The sequence below is a fragment of the Monopterus albus genome, unplaced genomic scaffold, assembly GCF_001952655.1.
Source record: "Monopterus albus unplaced genomic scaffold, M_albus_1.0 scaffold292.1, whole genome shotgun sequence".
In the NCBI taxonomy this organism is placed as follows: Eukaryota; Metazoa; Chordata; class Actinopteri; order Synbranchiformes; family Synbranchidae; genus Monopterus; species Monopterus albus.
The window spans coordinates 771,146-794,032 of NW_018128172.1; the positions used below are offsets into that span (position 1 = coordinate 771,146).

Sequence of the window (22,887 nt, forward strand, 5' to 3'; positions counted from 1 at the left end):
GGCAGCCTCATTGAAATGGTTGCACTGGTCATTGCACTTGCAGGACTGGATGAACATCACAGACCTGTTGAAGCGTTCGCCATCAGGGCAAGTGAAGGTCACGCTGGCTGTACGTGTGCGACGAGGTGAGCAGCAGCGACCATCCCTGCATACGCCGCAGTAGTTGGGCCTGTAGAGACGAGTGCTCCTGCAGCCGGCGTAGGACAGGCGGTGTGGCTCGGGGGCCTTGTGGGTACGAGAGCACTTCCTTCCTTTCTGTGAAGGGAGAAAGTAAATTCAGTTTCTAGTGAAAGTCTACAACCCTAGTAGTGAGCCTGTAAATGCTAAGGTCAGCACGCGAACAGGGGGGTGTTTGGCAGGTATAATGTTCGCAGTGTTCACAATCCTAGACATTTTCTAATTGGCACTAATTTCAGGATCACATTCCCATTTCCTTGGAATCACAGCTGCAGTTCAGGTCACACTGCAGCATGAAATAAATCATTAGTCAAACCCAGACATACTGTATAAACCAAAGTTGATGCGGTTACAGTAAGTGCAGAGACAGAAAAAAATAAAGGTCAGAACAACAGGTGAGAGAGGAACATGCCAACAGCAGCGATGGACTGACACTGATGCACATCGACGCCCATGGCAGCTCTGCAGGCATCGGGAGAGCAGTGAACCAGGTGTGCAGCGAGCCATCGGCCTCATGAGTGGCTTATGTTTCTGAGGGCATTGTTTGAAATGTGAGAGACCAGTGGACTGGGCGACTAGAGTGCTCTTTAAAATCTCCCAGCACAGAGCCACTGAGTGCAGCGGGCAGTGTGGGAGAGCTGCGAAGCACAGCGGCATGTTTTCAGCAAAGTGATTTTCAGGTATTTAAAATGAAAAGTTGACAAAGTGAAGTGCGTTGCATACATTGGGTTTTAAAGTTAGGCTATCAGAGACAAAAGTATGCTCCAGACCATTTCTTGGCTCAGTGGAGACTCCAAGAAATGGTCTGGCACAAGACCCTGTACAATGTCAAAGTCATTTTTCCACCTCAGTTTTAAACAAAAACTAAGATGTTAATCAGTGAGCTTTAGAGGTGCTGAGATTAACCTTTGGACAGAATTAGGCTAGCTGCTTTCCTCTGTTTCTATTGTTTGCGCTAAGCTAACTGGCTCCAGTAGAGCTGCTCGGTTGTACCAGGCAGCTTCTGTGACAGTGGTTCAGTGGGTAGAGCAGCTGTCACCCAACCAGAGGGTTGGAGGTTTGAATAACGGTGCCTCCAGTCCATGTGTCGAAGTGTACTTGGGCAAGACATTGAACCCCCAAGTTGCCCCCAATGGTTAGAGCCATCGGTTGAGTTGGTGCCACAGATGGCTTCCTCGGTTCTGTACCGGAAACAAATTCCTTGTGTGTAACATACTTGGCCAATAAAGGTGGTTATTATTATTAAAGAAAGGTGGCTTCTCAGTGAACCTCACTAAATATAGTAGAAATGAGTCTTAGTCGGTGAGTCAAGTCATGTCAATCCATGTGGTGCATGCTGGGAAACGTTCCCATGGGCCTGCTCTGAGAATGCTACAGATTCTTTCTAGTGCCTTAAACTCATTGTGATGTTTGTCATTTATTTTTCTGGTTTACTGCTTTTGTCTACAACAAGTCACTCTACACATTAGGACGTCCGGAGGGCTGTGGTCTTCTGTTGGCATTTTGGAGGCGTTTCACCGTGTACATGAGCCTGTACGTGCACGAGCAGATGGATTTTAAAGCGGTGAGGTTTATCTTTGTTCAGTGTGTGAAGCTGTGTGTCAATTTTCTAGTTTGCTTGTTTATACAGACAGTTCCTACACACAGGTTTAGATCTTGTGTTACGCATGCTTTGATAATCAAATCCTCTGGGTCTAATTCAGCTCGCCATCCTGCAGCAACAGAACTGTGAGCAGACAGAAACAGCTCCAGCTCCAGCTGGTTTCAGGGTGGGCGCTGAAATCCTTTCCTCAGTTTATTTAGTATGGTGGCTGTGCCACATGGCTTTGGGTCATTAGAGGGAGTAATCCATCCCTTTGTAGGAATCTTAAAAGCACCAAACACATTCCTCACCTTGACAGGCACAGACATGGAGCTGCATGGCCGGACGTTGCACAGACGGGTCTCCTTGATCAGCTTACAGCGGGCATTGTCATTGGTAACACGAGAGGAGATGCCCATCCCACAGCTCCGAGAACACTGAGACCAGGAAGTAGTCTGAACCGCACACTGATCTCCCACCTGCCTCCAGGCTAGGAGAGATGAAAGAGAGGGTGTGTGAGGGACAAACATGGAGAGTCAGAGACAGAAGCAACACCGGCCGAAGGAAAACCAGGAAAGGTCCAGTGTGTGAGAGAGAGAGGGGAAAGCAGAGGCACAGAGATGCAACACACACTGGCCTCATTCACTGCACAGGCAAAACTGACGCATAGTGAGGGTGATTACAGCGAGGGGAGAGCTGGTGACAGAGGCATGTGCTGTGTGAGAGCACCTCAGGCGTGCAAGGAGCCAGTGGAAAACAAGCCTCTCATAAATGCTGACACACAGATGCAGAGGGAGAGGCACAGTGAGGCCGTTTATGCGTCAGGGCCTAAAATGGCTCAAACATAAACGGGATGCTTTACTGCGCGGAGGAATTGGGTGGCATTTTGAGGCAACACCCTCTTACCCGCCAGGTGCTTGTTTCCACGAGCCTTGTCCCATTTGCGCCCCACCTCCAGCAGCTCGTTGCCCAGGGTGTCCTCCTCCTTCTTGGGTTTGTAGGGGTACAGCTTCCGGTAGAGTTTTGGATAAGGCTTTGGGTAGGGGGAGGCCAGGTGGGGAGTGAAGGGGTGAGGCAGGTAAGCTGGAGACTGGGGTCTTTGGTGTGCTGGTGGCACAACGGTGGTTCCCTTGCGGCAGTAAATGCTGAGGCAGCACTGGCCTGGCACCTTGACCAACTGTGGGGCAGGACAGGAAGGGGAAGCCAGGGGCACGTGGCTGGGACACAGGGACATGCAGCCCACCGCTCCATCGATGCAGGTGCACTGGTGCTTGCAACCAGCACGGAAATTCTCACCGTTTTGATAAATTTGCCCGTTGTATTCACAGGAGCGGCCCTCTGCCCTTGCTGAAAAGAGGGAAGAAGACAGACGAGTTAAAAACCTACCTCCAGGGAAATCTGTGAAGTGACAGGAAGAACAAACACGGGAAGAAGCTCGTATTTAAATGTTTAACATGCATAGAAGTTGGATATGAAGAAAGGGAAAGACACACTGTCTCCAGGTTTATGAAGCGAGCTCTATTCTTAGACCAGAGAGGACTTTTGACTTGTTTACCATGTCCTTCCCTCAGTGGGACTCCCCACACTCCCCACACAACACCCCAGATACACCCCTTTATATAGAAACAGCCGTAATGCCTCTGTGTGTGCCTGCCTGTGTGTCTCATTGGGCCGCTGTGTACACACTGAGCGACTTGTATAAACCCCGGAGCTGGCCAGCTTTCAGTCGCAGCTCATGAAGGTGCTCTGCTTTTGAAGTGTGGCATGGCCTCAAGCCCCTATCAAAGCTCGGAAGCCCCCACCCTGAAGCTACACATTCCCCCACTGAACCCCTCCCTCCTCCCCTGCCTTCCCCCGTATGGTACACACCCCTGCAGATGCCGTGGGTACGACCCACATCGTTGCCATAGTTGCACTCCAGGCCTTTGTGGTGGTCACAGGGCCGTCCCTCCCGGCAGTCCTGGTTGAGCTGAGCAGCACACACTTTGCAGCAGCCACATCCGTCCGGGACAGAGCTGACTCCTGGGGGGCAAGATGGGGGCCCTGCGGGACACTCGCACACCACCGGGCAGCTTGCAGCCACCTACAGGCCGGAAAGGGCATTTGTTAATATTAAAAAACCAGCTTGAGTAAGGAGGAGGAGGAGAAGTCCTCAGCAGCACTGTCCCAGCCCCACGGGGATATCTGTAGTCCTGTGTCGTCTTCCCTCTGGCATTCACCGGACGAGTGAAATGAAAGGGGCATCCTCTGACCCACAAACCCTGCAGCTCCACCCCCTCCCACTCCACACAAACACACCAGAGCCTCTCTAAACCCTCCCAGTGGGTTCGGACATCACAGGAGCTGCCGGTCTGGACTTTCCATGGTCAGATCCTGTCACTGTCTGAACCCAGGCCAGGTGTTGGCGTCCCACCATGGATTATAAAAACATCTGGGATATGTCCCATCACTGTTGTGGCCACAACATGACACAGTGCAGTGACAATACCTTTCCAATTTTAGCATCATCACTGGGTATAACTTGGTGCCGGAAACATCCCCAGCCAAAAGTCCCATAATATTCCTGTAGATATTTAGAGAGTGCACCGAGTTCATATTGACCTGAAATGTATTTTTACCTCTATTAACTGCTGGGTAATGTTACTGTCGCTTAGAATGGGTGAATTCGTTACTTTAGGCAGGCAGTGGTGGAGTGAAACGAAGTAGGCCTACATTTACTAAAGTACCTAGGCTACCAATATTTCATGCTGCTTCACTACATTTCAGTGAGGACTTCTTTACTTTGTATCGCACTACATTTATTTGACATCTTGAGTCACAGATTCTGATATCACACTAAAAACAATTCATTAAATAAGCTGCATTGCATCAGATTAAACCAAAATAAAGTAGCTCAAACTAAAGTAAAATGCTACTTATACTTTTGTAATGATAATAATCCAATAATATAATAAATACTATTTCCTCTCCAATATGAGTACTTGTACCTTGGATCTTTTAAGTACATTTTGTAGATACTACTTTTCTGTGAGTGACATTTTCGGTGCAGGACTTGTCTTAGAGTATTTTCATTTGACTGTATTGATACTTCTTCCATCACTGGAAGTAGGAAGTGTGTAATTACCCTGCCTCTTTTTTGCTGAGGACCCCCTGACACATTCCTCAAGGTCCCCTGGTAGTACCCAGAGCCCACTCTGGAAACCAGTCTGCCCTGCACACTGAGCCATGGAGCATTGTATTAGCATGTGAGGACCTGAACAGTGAATACCGCAGCATTACTTTCACATGCACTGCTAACATGGACGAGATGGACAGCAGATTCTAGGTTCTGACCAGGCCACAGCAGCTCAGACAGGGAGTGTGAACCTGTTCTTCTCATCCTCCTAAGGTCAGATGAGGAACTCAGGCTCTTTATTCCTCAGTGGTTACATGAAGCCAGTAAACCTCACACTTACCAAGCCGACTGTCACTACTTGCAAGACAGCACATAAAAGCAGTATCCCCATGGTGCCAGCTGATTCACACAGAAGAGAAGAAAATGTTCAGCACAGCAGATAAAACAATCATTAAGTCCTCAGCAGGTTAAATCCGACGTGCACGGTGATCCTCTCATATTCCCCATCACCTCAACATTTTCACTGGGATAAGATTGAGCCTCACTTTTATACCAGCGCTCTGCTCTCTATGCAAGCCCCGCCCACTCCCCGCCCCTGAACGAATCAGGATGCGAGGGGCACGGCTTGGGCCGGCAGCTCAGGTGGGTGTGGTCTGCTTTGGGGGCGTGGTCGACCATGAATGCACTCATTCATAAAAATTCATAGTTACTACATTTCACAGAGAGGACCTGGCTTTTGGTGTTTATTTATGTTTGGATAAAAATAATGTTTTTGGTGCTTTGAAGTTCTCACGTAGGAATCTGTGAAGAGTCCGATAAACATACTCAGCTGCTAGTCTCTGCTTGTTCATACTGGGAGCAGCCATGGGAAATGTGGGAAATATCCTCCTGCTTTATGACAATAGCTGGAGAGATAACATGCACGTCAGTGGTGGAGTGTAACAAAGTACATAATTATGTACATATCTGAGATACTTGTACTTTAACGGAGTTCACGCCACATTGCAAAGGAAAATTGTGTATTTTTACTGCACTACATGCATCTGATGGCTGTAGCAAAACTGCACATACAATTAAAGCTGAGATGACGAGCTAATTAAGTGACAACTGGGACAAGATGGTTGTACAAACACCGTAATACAACAGAATGTAAACGATCGTTGTCTTGTGTAAAATGATGAAAACCCTCTTCAACCAACTCCAGGTTAGCAGGACTAATAATCATTTAATGAGATAATTAGTGGTGGATAAAGTACTCAGACCCTTTATTTAAGTAAATTTAGTAATAAAAATACTTTGTTAGAAGTCCTGCATTCAAAACATTACTTCAGTAAAAGTACAAAAGTATCAGCATCCAAATCTACTAGAAGTACCAACGGTAGCAGAACTCATCCGGCAGAAAGGCCCATGTCACATACAGGTACATGTAGTGCAGTAAAAAGTACACGGTTTGTCTCTGAAATGGAGTGAAGTCACAGGATGAAGGAGCAGGACATGGAAATACTCAGGTACAGTACAAATACCTCCAAACCGTACTTAAGTACAGCAGTTAACTAAATGGACTCAGTTACCTTCCACCACTAATATACTTCAATAAGGAGTACTTTTACTTTCAGTACTTAAAGTACATTTTCCTGACTGTACACGCAGACTTATAATTAGGTAACATTTTCAAATGAGGACATATTTTAACAGTACTTGTTAAAGAATCTGAACTCTTCCCCATCTGACACTGGTGCACAGACAGCAGAGTGCTCTTTACATGACTGGGTGATAGTGATGTTAGAAACAATTCCCCCTGCACGTCACCGCTCTCTTTCCAAAAAAGTCTTTATCCCACACCCCGTCAGCTCCTCCCCAGGTCAGCACACACATGTACAGCCAGCATGTAAACAGACGAGATGTTAGTCCTCTTGCCTCAAAGTTGTCATTGAGGAGTGCGGAGCTGTGGTGAGGACCACCTGGCTAATCTCCCCGTCATCCCCGCAGATTCACACACGGGAAACTGGCCATCTCAGCACCTGAGCCGGTAGCTAAAGCACTGATCCTGTGTGTGAGAATCCCACTTTTACACACTCAGACACTGCATTAAACTGTTCACCGGAGACACAGACACTCGCACTGGGCTGCTTGTTCAGCGTCACTGAGAAGGGCCGTGGGTGGTGAAAGTGTTGTTTTCCTTTGCAGTTTCCCTAAGACGTGTCATTAAGCCGGTGAAGCTGGCACCTGCCTTCATCCTCTGGAAATCACCCCCTGCATTAAATGGTCATATGTAGAGTGCTCGTCAGTAGGTCTGTGCACACAAACACACATGTACCCGGCAGCAGAAGAAGTGCATCCTGACATCCTCTTACATCCAAGATAAACCTTCACTGATCCCCAGAGAGGACATTAATATTATCACTCCATTAAATGGCTGATATCACGCCTGTGATTATGCCTCAGAGGGGGTAATCTGCACCTACCAGCAGGCTAGAAGGTGCAAATCAAAGCTATGTGTTATAATTTATATGGACTTTTAAATGAGGTCAACTGCTACAGATTAGACTTCTTCATTTCTCTTGGTGGGTTTAAGGTTTTATTATCTGTGTGTGATTCACATCACTTTTATTATTTTGTTTGTTTCGTTCACTGGTTGTGTTTGTGCAGACTATGAATGTTTTTGTGTTGTCAGGTCTCTGGGAATAAAGCTGATAGAGAATACAGTTTATAAATCGTTAGGCAGCCCAGTGACTCATAATGACAAAGTGAAACTTGTTTTTAGACATTTTTGCAAACTATTACAAATCAGAACCTGAAATTTCTTGTTTATAAAAGCATTGCAACTTAATCCAGGACTTTGCGGACACACCCCTTTGGCAGCTTCAAGTCTTCTTGGGTGAGTCTCACCTGGACTTGGGAAGTTTATCCCACTTGTTGCTGCAAAAGTTTATTCATTTAAAATTCTTACATCACAATAGTGCGCAGAGAGCGAAGGGGCCTGACATGTACAGTCTGTCTCCCACACATACACAGAGATCTGCACATTCACCAAACGTCTGTCCATCTCTCTGCCGGTGGAGGAGGTGGTGTAACAGGCTGTGGAAACAAGCCCAGCACATCGTTAGAAAATGAAGCAAGAAACCTTTGGAGACACTGAAGCTGTGTGTGTGCACGCACGCTCACAGAAGGACAATATGTTTTTGTTGTTTTCATGTTTAAGTTCCATGAACTCATCAAAGAATGTGTCGTTTCCACTTTGGCCCCGGCGGCTTCCACCCCTGACACAATAAACAAAGATGCAGACTTTCCAACACATCAGAGCAGAAGCATTCATGAGCTCTGGGCGGCTTCTGCATGAGGACTTGTGCGATGACCTTTACGGTGTGAGCTGACAGTGAGCGTCACCTCATAATGGTGAAAATGACACAAGTCTGCTTTTAGAGTTCACTGGAAAACCTCCCTGTCACTGAGTCAGAGGAGTGGGGGGTGGTAGGGGAAGAGAAACAAGCTTCAGAAAGAAGTCAGTGGAAATAAACTACAGACACACAAGCTGAAGGGAGTACTGACTGGGCCAACTGGGCCTACTGGGCCTACTGGGCCCAGAGGCTTCACAGTTACCACTTGTTGAAAATCAGTAAAATGACAGAAGAGACACTTTAAGTAACCACAAAGACACACAAAACGACTACAGGGAGAGTAGCCTGGGGGTCATATGGAGAAAGGTCCAGGGGCCCAGTGTGTCCTGACCCATCCATGACAAACTGTCTGGACATTAGAGAGAGGCACGTGCATGAGGACATACTGAGCAAAGAAGAACATAGCATGAGCGCCGTGGTTCCACTTCTGATTCTTTGCCACACAGAGCACAACAGCATGAGTCTAGCAGGAAAGTGGAGGTTCTGCTGTCAGGCCTGTGTGTCTGTGAGTGTGTTTATTCATGAGGGGGGATGAAGAGCAGGCGACAGGAAGACAGGTGCAGAGTGTTTGTTTAGGAGAGCTGCTGCGAACCCTCCCACTCTTTAGTCCTTATACCTGCACAGTGGCGCTTTGAGCCAACAGTTTCAGTTTCCCTTCTGTTTCCTGCAGCGTCTTATGTTCTTTACCACTGTTACGTCTTTGCCTTAATCATCTCAGGGACCAACGAGGGACGTATGTTGACAACACAACATGTAATAACACGTTGTTGTGTTGCCTTAACAGCTTTGGCTGAAAACTATGATAGTAAATTAGTTGTCACCCATATGTCATGTCTTTCAGGCATTTTCTGACATGGTGACTGAAAATCATGCAGTGCACAGTTTGTTTGGAGGTCAGGACACTAACAAAGGGAATGAGAAGAATTTAGTCCCTAAAATAATTTTTAAACCAAGAACAGGAGCTCTATTGTCAACATAGTTAAACCAAGAACAGGAGCTCTATTGTCGACATAAAAAACGTAAGATACACACACAATGCACACAGTGACAGGTGTGCCAGCCCATCCTCAACTACATCCGTACACGTGCGTCCCTCCAGACACGTTCCTGTCAGCATTTCCTATATTTATGCTCTTCATACTCCTGCCAGGACGAGTGGCTGCACATTCATCTGCATGTAAACATGGTGTGTAGCTGTGTGACACCTGTTTTCCCATAGATATAAAAATTTGCATTTGGTCTAACTGACTGCAATCGAAACACAATGTACGCACAAGAAGTATCCTAGCTGCAGGTCAGTGGTGAGGACACACACAGGGAGAGACGTCAGAGCAGCACAGGAACAAATAAGGAGACTGAGGACAGAGTTTCACAGTAATTGAAATAAAAACAAGCTGCACTCAGCTTCATGGCCCGGCCTGTTCGACAGCAGGCTTCACACTGTGTGCGTCTCCACCGGCTGAGCCTCCAGGCTGTGGCTATCAAATAAGGTGTCTGTGTTTGAGGGGAGTGAGCTGGGACACAACTCACCAACACAAAGGCAAGAAAAGGACACACACCCTGCTGTTCATGCTTTGTCAGGGGCCGTTACGAGGCCTCAGCTTCATCAGTGGCTGTTTACGAGGCCTCAGCTTCATCAGTGGCTGTTTACGAGGCCTCAGCTTCATCAGTGGCTGTTCATTCCCACTGCAGGCTTGTGCAGCCAGGGAGCAACAGACGAGATGAGAATGCACGAAGCAGCAGTTAGTCATAAGAGGCTGTGTGTTGTGAGATGCACAACAGAATTTGGATCATTTCCTGTTGACCTTTAACCCCAGCTGCTCCAGATGGGGTCAGAGGAAACTGGGTCACCTGTACCTGGTCATCAGTGGACATGGTGCCCACTGACCCCCCACCAAGGCAAGGTCACGCCCTCTCTTCTGGATGCCTCCTCCCTCCTGCGTCTTTGCCCTCCCCTCACCTCCGAGGAGCCACAGGGAGCACCTTTGTCCTAGTGTTCTCCTCCTTTCCACCAGGACCCCTCAAACATCCCAGATATCTCTGCAATTTCCGGTGCAGTGTTTATTTGGTGGGAAGAGGGCTGGGGGGCCCAGCTGCCTTGAAAAAAGAGTCTCACTCACAAACAGTTTGGGCTGCGTTAGAGGGTAAACATGTGCAGGAGGGGTAGCACGGCGAGCGGTAAGGAGGACTGAGGCGGGTGTGTTCTGGTCCTAACGCTCAGATCCCACCTCAGCAGGAGCACAGAGCACAGCTCTGTCCAGGTCCCGATGGCCACAGGCCAGCAAACACCCCCCTGCCCATCGGTTCTACAGACATCACCCTCCGCTGGAGGGATGAGACCATGACAGGAGTCTGAAATAAACTCGTCCCTCAAAGCTTCACAGCTGTGTCAGATTGACTCAGGTACATCAACACCATGTTGATGTTTCCATCTGGACTGAGATTAAACAGGATGTACATATGGACAATTGGATATTGCTGCAATATGTTTCCATGCAGCTGTTAGTGTTTAGGTTGGGCTGGTCGAGCTAATGTCCATAGGCTCAGATGAAAAGGTTGAGCTGATCTGATTTAACTGTTTATCTTTTATTTTTAGCTGTACACAGAAGTGCCTCTGTTTTACCTCATGATTTGAACCATTTATTTATTACCTACAATACTGTGCCAACGTCTTAGGCCACCGTTAGTTTAGCTGTTTCAGCAGGTTGTAATGATTTATGTGTATTTCTCACTCCCTTTATTAAGATAAAGTTATTAAGAAAGAGGTAGTACTGCCTTGGGGGGGGGGGCACGAAGGAGGAGAGAGTGTGACTGACAGATGGGAGGGAGGAGATGGGGGTGTCTGACTCCCCTCTGGCTTGCCGCTGTCTGGCTCTCTGGGCCCGTCACCACCCTGCACCTGGAGACAAATAGCCGCCGCTGGGTGTTTGTAGTGGTGATGTGCTTCTCGTTGCTATCTGCGATGTCCAGACTGTGCAACCAGTCACAGAGCCTGGTGTCCTCCTCTGTCTCAGAGTGATGGCTCTTTGTATTTGTGTTTTCGTGCACAGTCCACCTTGTAGCTCCTCTTTCTCCTCTTGTGCTGCTGCTTGTCTTGGGTCACGGGATGCTCTGATGTCACCAGTCTGCCCGTCCGTCTCTGTCTGTACCAGTGTATCCTGGACATGGACAAAGGTGAGAGAGCAGCTGTGTGTCGTGCTGTCTGATGTGTGCTTGAGGAGTTGCTGAGACCAGAGACCATGCATTTGCAAAAGACCCTGACCTCAGCACATCTGGAGGTATATCCGTATGAGCATGTTTGTCTACCTGTATGTCTGTAAAAGTGTGTGTATCTGTGGCTTCATTACTGTGTGTGTTTGCAGGCAGCACAGCTCTAGACCTGCTGAATAAAGATCACAGTTGTCGGTGTGGGGCCAAGCTGGCAGCAGGCCCAGGTGGTACGAGGCTGCGAAACAGTGGAGGAAATCTGAAAATGTTCCTCTGAATGCTTTTATCCATCCTTATGTCGTGCTTCACAGATGCTCCTCAGATGTGGAGGAAGAGATGCCTCCTTCCCCTGGTAGAAGGTGTTAATAAAAGAGTGGAGGTGGTCAAAAGGGTCCTGCCCTGAAGTTTCAAATCTTCACTTCTCTAAGAGAAAAATGTCCAGACAGAGGTGGTCAGAGATCATATATGGCAGAAATGAAGATGATGCATGTGAGTCCAGCACGTACTGTATGGGTCAGCCATAAAATGGAGGAGATCCGACTCTTCATCCTTATAAGAGGATGCTTGTGGTTGTGTTGACAAACGTCCAAGCCTCTAAATAGAAATGAGACTTTTGTCTCATCCTCCTTCATCCATCATAGTTTACCACAGCGGCTGCCTTCAAGCTTCAGCAGTCTCCTCTCGTGGACTGTATCTGTGCTCCTCTTGGTCCAGCAGTCTGACTTTGGTCCTCTGGATGATACCAGTGCCAAGCCACCCTCTTTTTCATCATGTTGCCCCTGTGGACATGAAAGGCATAGTCCACCGACCAAGCTGCTCCATCTCAGTAAATCATGAATGTTCTGTGCACTGACTGAACATGACTGGACCCACTCCCAGCTTAGTATTTGTTCATTGTTTCATACACATAATAACACAAAGTAAAAGACAGTACTGCTTCAGCCCAGCGTCTTCAGGTCATGTTTTTACAAAGTTCAACTACAACAACAAACTGCAAGTTGGAAATTTGTCCTGTTTACTTGTTTCAGTATTTGGTCATGTTTTCTCACTTGGCTGCACATGTGTTGTCAGTTTGCTTCTGTTTTGTTTGTTGTATCAGAGACGTTACTGGGACATGGGCCGTTCTGCTGGACGAGTACTGGTACTGATGGTACTTCAAGTAGATTTGGATGCTGATACTTTTGTACTTTTACTGAAGTAACATTGTGAATGCAGGACGTTTTTGCAATACAGTATTTTCCATTGTGGTATTACTACCTGTACTGAAGTAAAGAAGCTGAGTACTCCTTCCTCCTCTGACCCGACGACCTCCTCCTGTCTCCTTCAGTCAACGCGCCGCCCTGCGCTCCCTCGCCCGGCCAGGTGGCGACGCTGCAGCCACGAGGCGATGAAACCTGCTCGCTCTCTTCCTCATGTGCGTCATCAAAGCGGAAGCGCTTGGAGGTCTTTGAGGCCGACATTATTTCAGCTGCACAGCAAGGTAACCTGCGCTTCGTTTTGTTATTCTTGGTGGCGCGGGTGAGATCTGGGTCTGGGGGTCGGGCTGCTCGGGTGGAGGCGCGTGCGTAGGTTAGGAGGAAGAGGAGGACGAAGAGGGCAAAGTCCCGCGTAACGTAGGTCGAAGGAGGAGCTGGTGGGTACACTGTACGTGAAGCACACGACGTGTTCAGCCTCACTCGTCCACATTTATTTGAAGTATAAACCAAAGGTCGCTGCTTGTACTTCAGTGGTGGAAGAAGTACTTATGTTTTACTTAAGTGAAAGTACAAGTACCACAGTAAAAATACTCCGTTACAAGTAAAAGTCCTACATTCAAAACGTAGCTTAAGGTACAAAAGTATCAGCCTCCAAATCTACTTAAAGTACCATCAGTACCAGTACTGGTCCAGCAGAACAGCCCGTGTCCCAGTAACGTCTCTGATACTGGATCATAGTGACTAATTACTGTGTCCATCACTGGTAAAGGTGGAGCTGATGGTAACTACCTTATATACTTATACTGGGAAGTACTTTCCATCCTGCTGGGTAGCTGGTGGATTTCCTACTGGGATCAATAGAGTCTGATGGTTCTACTGGGTTTGGTTTGACTCATCTGATTCTGGACCTGAAGGTATCAGGTACATGTAGTGTAGTAAAAAGTACACGGTTTGTCTCTTCCTTGACGCAGATGGCTCACAGGCTGCTGGTACGAAGGATCTGGACACTGTCTACTAAAGATCTCTGCCGCCTCCCAGCATCCACCACTGTCACCACCTCCTCTTTCTCAAGCTCCCTGCGGTCGGACGATCGGGCCTCCTTCCTCTTCGCCTCACGCGTTCTGCCTCGCTCGCTGCCTCACACCTCACGCCGAGACGCCTCCTTCAACGTTCAGGACCAGGAGGACTTCACAGAGAGGGTCATCAACAGCGAGCTGCCGGTGCTGGTCGACTTCCACGCACAGTGAGTTCCTCACCAAGGGAGGACCAGCCTAACTTACCTCACTCAGTGATCAGTTTATTAGGAACACATAGCTCAAACTGAGCTGGTCTGATCCAGCAGCGCTGCAGTACATCCTCCTTCATGAAGGTGGTGATGTTCAGTTTGTGCTCGGGTTGTTTCATGAGGTGCCGGTTCACCTGTGTGACCTCGGTGGAGGCTGCAGGTTGTTGATACTGACAGGTGTTCCTCTTATTTTGTACACCCCATTTAGCCTAGCTCAGTGGTTCTCAAACATTTTCTGTCATTCTCCACTTAAGAGGGTGGGTGAATTTTCAAGCCCCACTTGTCAACAAAATGATAACGAAATCGGCCAATTTTAAAATATCAAACTTATTGAAATATCAAATAACATCAAGTTGAAAACAGATCAAATATAATATACATACAGAGGGATAGTTTAGCTTTGCAGCTCTTGTCTCATCCAGCATAACTGACACCATGTCTACAGCAGCAGGGAGAAGGAGCTGCTCAGCTATTGTGTGTGTGTGTGTGTGTGTGTGTGTGTGTGGTTTTTAGCACTGGACAAATGTATCCAACTTTGAATGAAGCCATTTGTGCTTTGCTGTTCACTGATGTGGATTTTACTTACCAGGCGGTTTGCCTGCTGACGGTTTTCTGCCAGTCTAGTGGCTTATTAACGTGACTGGGGGGTGTTGTCTCTGAATGTCTTCTTAATTTGTTGGGTCTCACGCCGTCTGCTGCCAGTGGTTTAAGACACACGACACACATGGGTCCCTCCTCTGCCCCCACCGTTCCCACCGTGAACTATTCGTCATATTTCCTTTTCAGATGGCGTTTTGGTTGATAAGGCTACTGCCTGCTGTTTCTTTGTCTGCTTGCACTGAATCACCTTCTTTTGTGGTCCATGTAACACATTTATCCATTTACGTTATTATACCCCCTACGTACACTATTGGCGCTCTGTGTGAACGTTTCCTTATATTGTTACATGTTAACACGACAACGTTAAACCGTTATTGTTGCACTATGGTTCCACTTTTTCCTCCCAGGCCCTGAACTGATGTTATTTTAATTTACTTGTATTAATGACCCATTTCTAATTTTCCCACCTGTCATGTCTTTATTCCCCACTAGTGGGCCGCGCCCCACACTTTGAGAACCACGGGCCTAGGGCAAGATTTAGTGATTTAGTGGCGTAATGGTAAATGGAGGATCCACTGTTTTTGCAGCGTGACCCATAGTAGGGAGTCGGGCCTCTTTTAGTCTGTCCCTTGTCCTCCAGCTTGATGGAAGCGCTGTCCAACATCTGTGGTGTGCCCCAGTAAACAGCTTTAGTTTATTGTCAAACAGTCCTTGTACAAGTCGTACTGATTACTGCTGTTGTCTTTCAGGTGTTGTCACTGACATCAGCTGTCTGTGTGTTTCCAGGTGGTGTGGTCCCTGTAAGATCCTCGGGCCGAGGTTGGAGAAGGCTGTAGCCAAGCAGAAGGGCCGTGTGGCCATGGCCAAAGTGGACATCGATGATCACACTGACCTGGCTATTGAATACGGGGTAAGACCTGTGTGTGGTGTCCTGCGCCTCACATTCGGTTACTGTATCACTGAAACATCACAACTGTTTGCTGTAAGTTAAATGTTTTATAAGACTTGTCTAAAGGAGCATCGTTTGCATTTGTTTACTGTTAAATCACTACATTAAGAGATGAGACCTGACTTTATTGATCCTGATGGAAACAAGTACGTCTGCTTCAAAATCAACAAACCAAAATATGTAGAAACACTAGTTAATCATGGAACAACAGAAACGGCAAATTGTGTTTATATATACTCAGTGTATAATAGCAATAATAATTAAAGTTAATAATAATATAATACCAACCCTACAGCTGCTAAAATGCTAAGCTATAATAAAATAGAATGGATATAATTGTATATATTACAATCCAGATGTTCTATGTACACAATTTAGAACTTAAAACCAATAACGTACAATATGTCATGTTTTCATCCACAGCATCAAACACAGTGCACACAGATGAATAGAACATTAAAAGCATAAAGATAAAACATGACAGTACAAGTAGCAACATGCCTCAGTAGACACCTAGTACTTTTACTACAGCGGCAGGCTGTGGATTCCCACCGTTCTACATCACGTAGTACTACAGCTGTAGTATTAATGATACCAACAGTGGTAGTAGCTTTGCTTGTGCTTCCAGCAGCAGATTAAATCCATCACTGATGACCGCTAGATGAAGGATCTCCTCAGCTGTTCTGTTTTAGCTTCGTCTTCTCCATCTGCAGGTGTCCGCAGTGCCCACAGTCATCGCCATGCGGGGAGGAGACGTTGTCGACCAGTTTGTGGGGGTCAAAGATGATGATGAGCTGGACTCATTTGTGAGCAAAGTCATTGGACAATAAAGCAGACGTTCAGCATTCTTCTGGTGCCGTCTGTATGATTCTGGTATGGTCGGCAGCCATTAGCCACCATTTTGAGCCTGTTTAGCAGCTGCCAGTAAACAATCAAGCTGCAGTTCCAGCTGGCACACGGTCAAATGCTCACACCCATTCCTAGACGCAGTGCTTGTGTCTCACTCTGGTTTCTTTGTCTAGTGATGGGTGTGTGCCTCACACTAGTTCACGCTGTGCTGCATCTCTCTGCAGTTTCACTTCTCTCTCTCTAATACTGTGACGGCTCCATTCACAGTTGAGCCAGTGTGTAAGAATGGAAACTACACAACTGTACTGCACTTACACTGTTTAATATGAGGAATGAACATTTATACTTATAGCAATGTACAAAATCCAACTTAAAGCTGTCAGAGGTCTGTAGTTCCTGCTTTTGTCCTTCAGGTGGCGGCGTTTCTCTGCACAGATATTGTCAGAACTGTGAGACAGGAAGAGAACTTTTTATGTGTTTGTTTCTGTGTGTGTCTGTTTCCTGACTGTGGAACCTGAGTTGAGCAGGAAAGGTTTGATTCACTTTGTCACAGAAATGAACCCTATATACAGAAAAGAAGATGTAATAAAGAAACCAGATGTTCTGCATTTGAATTGTTTTTGTTTGTGCTGAGACTTTATTGACACCGGTGCTGTTTTAGCACTGGAAGGTTTCTGGAGTCAGCTGCTGATGTTTGTGTGGTTGAAGGACATGGAGGGGAGGAAGTATCTGAGTACACAGAGTTACGTTTTTCTCACCAGGGACATTTTCAAATGGACTTGAAGTAGCTCTCAATAATTCCCTGTTGATATTATCCCTACTGTGCACACCTCTGTGAAGCTGTCTGAGGAGTCGGAGCACAAACTGAACATCACCGCGGTCACGAAGGAGGATTCACTGCAGCACTGCTGGATCAGACTGACGTGGTTTGACACAGGTGTTCCTAATAAACTGACCTCTGTGCTTGGTAAGATGCCAAACCACCTGCCTGTCTCATTCTAGTTCAGACACAGCGGTGCTGTGTAGCCAAGTATGTTTACCCAAGTACAAGTTTGAGATACTTGTACTCTGAAATATTGTACTCCACTGTGTTTACATCCATAGTTACTAGTAACTACCGTAGTTACTAGTAACTTAAATCTTATGAAAAGCTTATAAAACAAAAAACAATGATAGTTGTGGCTTAATCAAACTCTGGAATTCCAGCTGAAATGATTGATTAGTCGATCAACACAATTATTTCTTCTTTCACTGTATGAAACAGTTTAAAAATGAGCTGCACTTCAAATACAGCAGTAAAATACTGTGTGTGAACCTTCAAATACAGCAGTAAAATACTGTGTATGCGTAATGACTTAGAGATATGAAGCTTTAATGACGGTGTTCAGGGTCAAGCTGACCGTTCTCTGTTCCACTGGTGACGGGTTCGATACCCTGGTCCAAGCCGCAGTGGGTAGAGCAGTCGTCTCCGAACCAGAAGGTTGAAGGTTCGAATCTCGGTGCTGGCAGTCCACATGTCGAAGTGTCCTTGGGCAAGACACTGAACCCCCCCGAGGGTTAGAGCCATGGGTTCAGTTGGCACCGCAGATGGCTGCCATCAGTTCTGTACCAGAAACCAATTCCTGGTGTGTAACATACTTGGCCAATAAAGGTGGTTATCCTTATTAGATTAAACTGTGTTTGTGTGCGTACGGCCGTTGTCTATTTATGTGGCTGTTTGCAGATCATTGTCTAAATCATCTTCAGTCACTGTTGACTCTTTACCTGGGACGTCTAACACCTGTTCACAACAACAAGTGGATAAAACAGACTCAGTCTCAGTATTGTCTTTTAATTGGCACTAAACTTTGTCCTCACTGTAACCGCTGAGTTACAACACTAACCTCAGTGTTGCCGACGCTGTAGCTGTCTGACTTATCTGTGTTGCTGTGGTTTTCAAATATCAAAGCAAAAGTAATAAACGGGTGTGTTATCACTGGACATTATAAATAACTACCAGGGGCAAAGCAAGGCAGCTTCCAGCTGCAAGTGTTTTACAAAGGAAAAAAAACCCATCATCCTCTTTTCTCAATCATTTTCTCCCTTTTCCATTTGCTCTTGGTGTTTTCCTCTTCCTCCTCGGAGTCCAGCTCGTTCACAACCACATATTCTTCTTTCTCCTCCTTTTCTTCTTTTCCTTCTTTCCAGACGTCTGCTAGTTCCTCTGCCATCGGTCCGGGTGTGATGGGGGAATACAAGTTTACCACCAACTCCTCCGTGTACTCCTCTTCCTCCACAGTGGTGCTTTCTATCATGGATCAAGCGACACCTTTCCATCTCCTTTTCCAAACCTTTTTATTATTTCCTCATTCCCTGCTCCCTTAAATATCTCCTGCAGGTCCTCTTGTTGTTCCTTTGAGACTTCTAATTGCAAAGACACAATCTGCCTTACAGCTTCCTGTAGGGTTAATTCAGCCACTGGTTCCCCAAAGGCCAGTGCTGTCTCAGTGACCCCTGACCCTTCATTGCCACCTTTTTTGGCTTCTTCCAGGCTCTACCCGGGACCCGTTTTTACAGCCTCGCTGACAGCATGAGAAACCTACACCTGAAAAGTAAACTAGTGACTAAAAAGTGGAATAGAAGGTACAATACTTCCCTCTGACAAGTAGTGGAATAAAATGAAAATACTCAAGAAGTAAAGTATAAAAAGTAGAAGTACCTTAAAATTGTGCTTGAGTAAATGTACTTTGTGACTTTCCACCACTGTCAGAACATTGTCAGAACATTGAAGGAGGATTTGATGCAGTACTGACTCAGTCTGAGCTAGGTGTTCCTAATAAACTGACACAGCACAGGTTCTCCTTAGCAGCCAGAGACCCAGTGAAGTTTTTCAGTCGGGGGAATTCCACTGAGATTACATCAGCAGGTGTGAATGAAGGAAGTGATCCAGATGCACAATCACATGTTATAGGCTGGATGAAACACATTCCTGAAAAGTTGTGAGACGTCTGGGATCACAAGACGGCACCTTTGTTCACAATTTGCCTGTGTGAACCGCTTCCTGTGCCTCTACTTCTCAGTACTGCTCTTGGGAGGCCTCAGAATGTACATTCGTGAACTAAGCCAGCCCTCCCTCCACACTCACACACAACAGAGGTGGCTGACAAGATGACGACAAGCTCCAAAGGTTCAAGAGCAACATGCAACCCTACACCTCTTCCGCCAAAAACAATAGACCACACCTCCAGCCCTCTCTTACTCAACCACTCTTGTGACCATATAAGGCAAAAAAGGGGAAGCCAGCGGCTGCTGCTGAGCAGACGGGCCAAGAGGCAGATCTGCACCGTTCTCCTCTGCCCCAGTTTGCACGCCTTCCTCTGAGCCTGAAACTGGTCTCATTTGAAATGAAACTGCCTCTCCACGAGCCAAACGCTTCATGAGGTGCACGAGGTTTGTCAGGGAGCAGCTCTGTGATGACACCCTGATCTGGCACAGCATGAGAGCAGGCTGTGTTCATAGTGAACACATAGCTGTATTTACGTTTGAAACACTGCTCTCCACCTTGTCAGCTCTGCACCCTGGCCCAGACAAATACCAATCACAGACAGACAAAGCAGCCACTGTGGCCTGTTATGTCCCCCTGTCTTTACCCCACATATCTCCTGTTGTCAGTGTATTAGGAACACCTCGGCAACCCTGCAGTGAATCCTCCACATTCAGTTTGTGTTCAGACTGTTTAACAGAGGTGTCGATTCGACTGTATGATTAGTGGATGGAGCCTGGAGTTCGTTATACTGACTGGTGTTTCCATTATTGTGTCCACCCCATTTATATCAGTGAGGCCAGACTAAATACAGCTCTCTGTATAACACAGTACAAATCTTAACGAAGGAGGATTTATTGTTGTATTCATTTTAGCTGCAGTGGGTGTACCTAATAAGATGACAACTGAATTAGAGAAACACATCAGAGATGTTGTCAAAGCAGTAGAGATGATAACTGAGTGAAGAGACGTGTCAACAAAGGAGCAAAGCTTGGTGTATTTTCCCTTTGCTCCACATTCCTGAGCTCTGCGGCTCAACGTGCATCTTATCACTGCTTCCTGTGTACTGATCATTAAGGAAAGGAGGCTGGAAACAGGGCGAGACTAACGGACTGAGGACGGGATACATAACCAGACTAACACAGTCTGATCCCTCTTGGTGGTGGAAGGTGGATGAGACTGCGTCAGCCTTGGCTAGGTGTACCTACAGTAGTAAACTGTCAGCAGGGTGTACGCGTGAGGGACAGACATGCACATTCCCACCGAAACACTGGAGCGTGAATACCCACACACATGAAATCACACAAGTAATTACATAGTGAGAGCGGTCAGAGAGTTAACATGCCACCCTTTAACATGAATGGGCTGCTTTCTTTGTGACTGGATGATATAACGGCCTCACACGCCCCGAAGTACAGGCACACCCTGCTGCTATTACAGCAAACTGGAGGAGAAAGGGAAAGTGAGACTAGGTCATGGTGAAGAGCAGCGAGAGGGAGATCGGGAGGTCAGACATGTCCATATTTGGTCATTCATGCCTGTGTTTTATTCCTTCACTTCTTTCTGTTTGTTTTGTGCGGTTGTTGTGTCGTTCCTGCCCTTTTTCAGTACAAGCTTTCTTTTATTTTTTTATTTTGAAATTTGAATTCAGATTTGTTTATTTTAATATTTCCCTCTGTCTCTCTCTTCTGATCTCTGTCCTCCTCTTATCCCTTCAGCATCTGGTCCTGCTCAAGTAACGGGTGACATGTGACCTGTGACCTCCCAGCTGACATTCTGGATATTTCCCATCCATCCCAGAGAGAGAGAGAGTTTGATGTTTATTGGTTTTTCCAGGCAGATGTGCTGAATCGTCAGTGTTTTGCTCTGCATACATGTGATGCCCAGTTGCTAAATGTGTAGGAAGCCACACAGACACATTTCTTTCATAATGACACATGGTGAACATAAGTCACACGTTGAACAGAAGGTGTGACTTTTCGTTTCAGAGGATGCCAGGACTGCCATAGCAATATTAATGTGAGTTCTTGAAGTAAAGCGGCATAAGAGTTGTGTTTGTGTGACACGTCCAAAGTGTGGTTGATTGCACCTATAATGGTGATATATCAGTTTCTGGCCAGATCTCCTAAGTGAAGAGGGGAACAATTAGAACGTTTGTTTGTCCCCACATCAACACCACTCATCTTGTTTCTTAAATGTTCATTTGAACTGATTTTAAATCACGTTATTAAACCCTACTCGTTATGTAAAAGCCGGTATTGTTTTGGTACATCTTCATATAACTGAGCTGTCAGGTTGAGGCTGGTTTAGTAAAGATTGTGTTTGTCCTCCCAGCGGCAGAAGTTTGACGTTCCAGCCTTTAATTCATTACTTTTAGCTGACTATTTCAAATGTTTACCAATATTTGTAGCTTTTTCAACTGCTACTGTATGTTTAACTAAGTCATATGTTAATTTTAGCTAACTCTTTCAACTATTTATCCATTACTTTTAGCTAATTGAACTATCTGTTACTTTTAACTAAGTATTTCAACCATGTATCTGACTTTTTGCCAACTGTTTAGACTTCTATACCAGCTAGTTCAGCTAGATCGATGCACTCTCATTCATTACATATGGTCTTAAGTTGTTACAGTTCACTTAACATGTGGATATTTATTTTAAAGAATTCAATCATAATATCTTTTAATTAGTTGAGCTACTCCATAATCTTTCCCCCTGGCAAGTGCAGAAGAGCCAAGAAAAACAAACGTCAAGGTTGATTTAAAAGCTGAACAAGTGTTACCTACCTCATGTTAATTAGAGCATCACCTGCAGCGGTTCCCAGGTAGAGCTAACATGTCTGCTCACGAACCTGGGCCAACCTGTTTGAATGATGGGAACTTGAGAGCAATAAACATAACTAAACGTCTGACATTTGTCAGTTGTCTGGATCTAATCCTGCACTTAGATGCACTGGTGTATTTACATACATGCAAAACACTGATGCATCATTCACGTGTAAGAGCACACAACATGGTTAAAGGTCCAGTTAGAGAATTTTCTGGAAGTTATTTCTGGGGGATTATTGCCTTTATTGTTTTTATGGGGTAAAGTGTGTCACAGAGAGGCAGACAGGAAACAGGGGAGAGGACCTGCAACACAGGTGGGCAGCCAGACTCAAACCATAACCACTGGGCTATCTGGGCGACTGTACCAGTTAGCGAATTAAAACTGAAACTGTGAGATGAAGATATTGTTTGCTCCTCTGCTGTGAGGAGCATGGAGAAGTCTGAGTTTATCTAATTAGTACAGATGCATGAATATTTATCTATAATTACCATTATCATAAATGTATCAGATTTTTTTCAACTCTTGCTTATTTAAACATTTTTAAAGAATCCATCCACTTTTTTTTTTTTACATTTAAGAACTCAGGCAGCGAAAGAAAACAAAGAGAAGTAGTTTATATAAAGCATTTTAAATCCTGTGGTGGAGCCAGCAGCCAGTTATGCAAATGTTTATTTTA

At 46.0% G+C, this 22,887-nt stretch overlaps 2 protein-coding genes across 4 annotated transcripts in view; one reads left to right on the forward strand and one right to left on the reverse strand.

Annotated features, from left to right (window-relative positions):
* LOC109973463 (protein CYR61) overlaps positions 1-5,372 on the reverse strand; it is a 6,321-nt gene extending 949 nt beyond the window's left edge. The window contains exons 1-5 of the mRNA XM_020623082.1: positions 5,215-5,372; positions 3,629-3,842; positions 2,666-3,106; positions 2,071-2,249; positions 7-255 (exon numbers count right to left, since the gene is read on the reverse strand). Of these exons, the coding sequence (XP_020478738.1) occupies positions 7-255; positions 2,071-2,249; positions 2,666-3,106; positions 3,629-3,842; positions 5,215-5,265 (1,134 nt within the window). The 5' untranslated portion in view covers positions 5,266-5,372. The remainder of the gene's footprint in view (positions 1-6; positions 256-2,070; positions 2,250-2,665; positions 3,107-3,628; positions 3,843-5,214) is intronic.
* A 7,479-nt stretch (positions 5,373-12,851) lies between these two features.
* txn2 (thioredoxin 2) lies at positions 12,852-16,972 on the forward strand. Of its 3 annotated transcripts, none has more exons than XM_020623007.1 (4): positions 12,852-12,959; positions 13,647-13,918; positions 15,347-15,470; positions 16,223-16,972. In XM_020623007.1, exons 1-4 carry the CDS (start codon positions 12,867-12,869, stop codon positions 16,337-16,339), a joined length of 606 nt encoding a protein of 201 aa, XP_020478663.1. In that variant the 5' UTR covers positions 12,852-12,866; the 3' UTR covers positions 16,340-16,972. The 3 variants fall into 3 exon arrangements, with proteins under 3 accessions (XP_020478663.1, XP_020478664.1, XP_020478665.1); XM_020623008.1 differs by lacking the exon at positions 12,852-12,959 and adding an exon at positions 12,966-13,123; XM_020623009.1 differs by lacking the exon at positions 12,852-12,959 and adding an exon at positions 12,966-13,112.
* Positions 16,973-22,887: the final 5,915 nt, after the last annotated feature.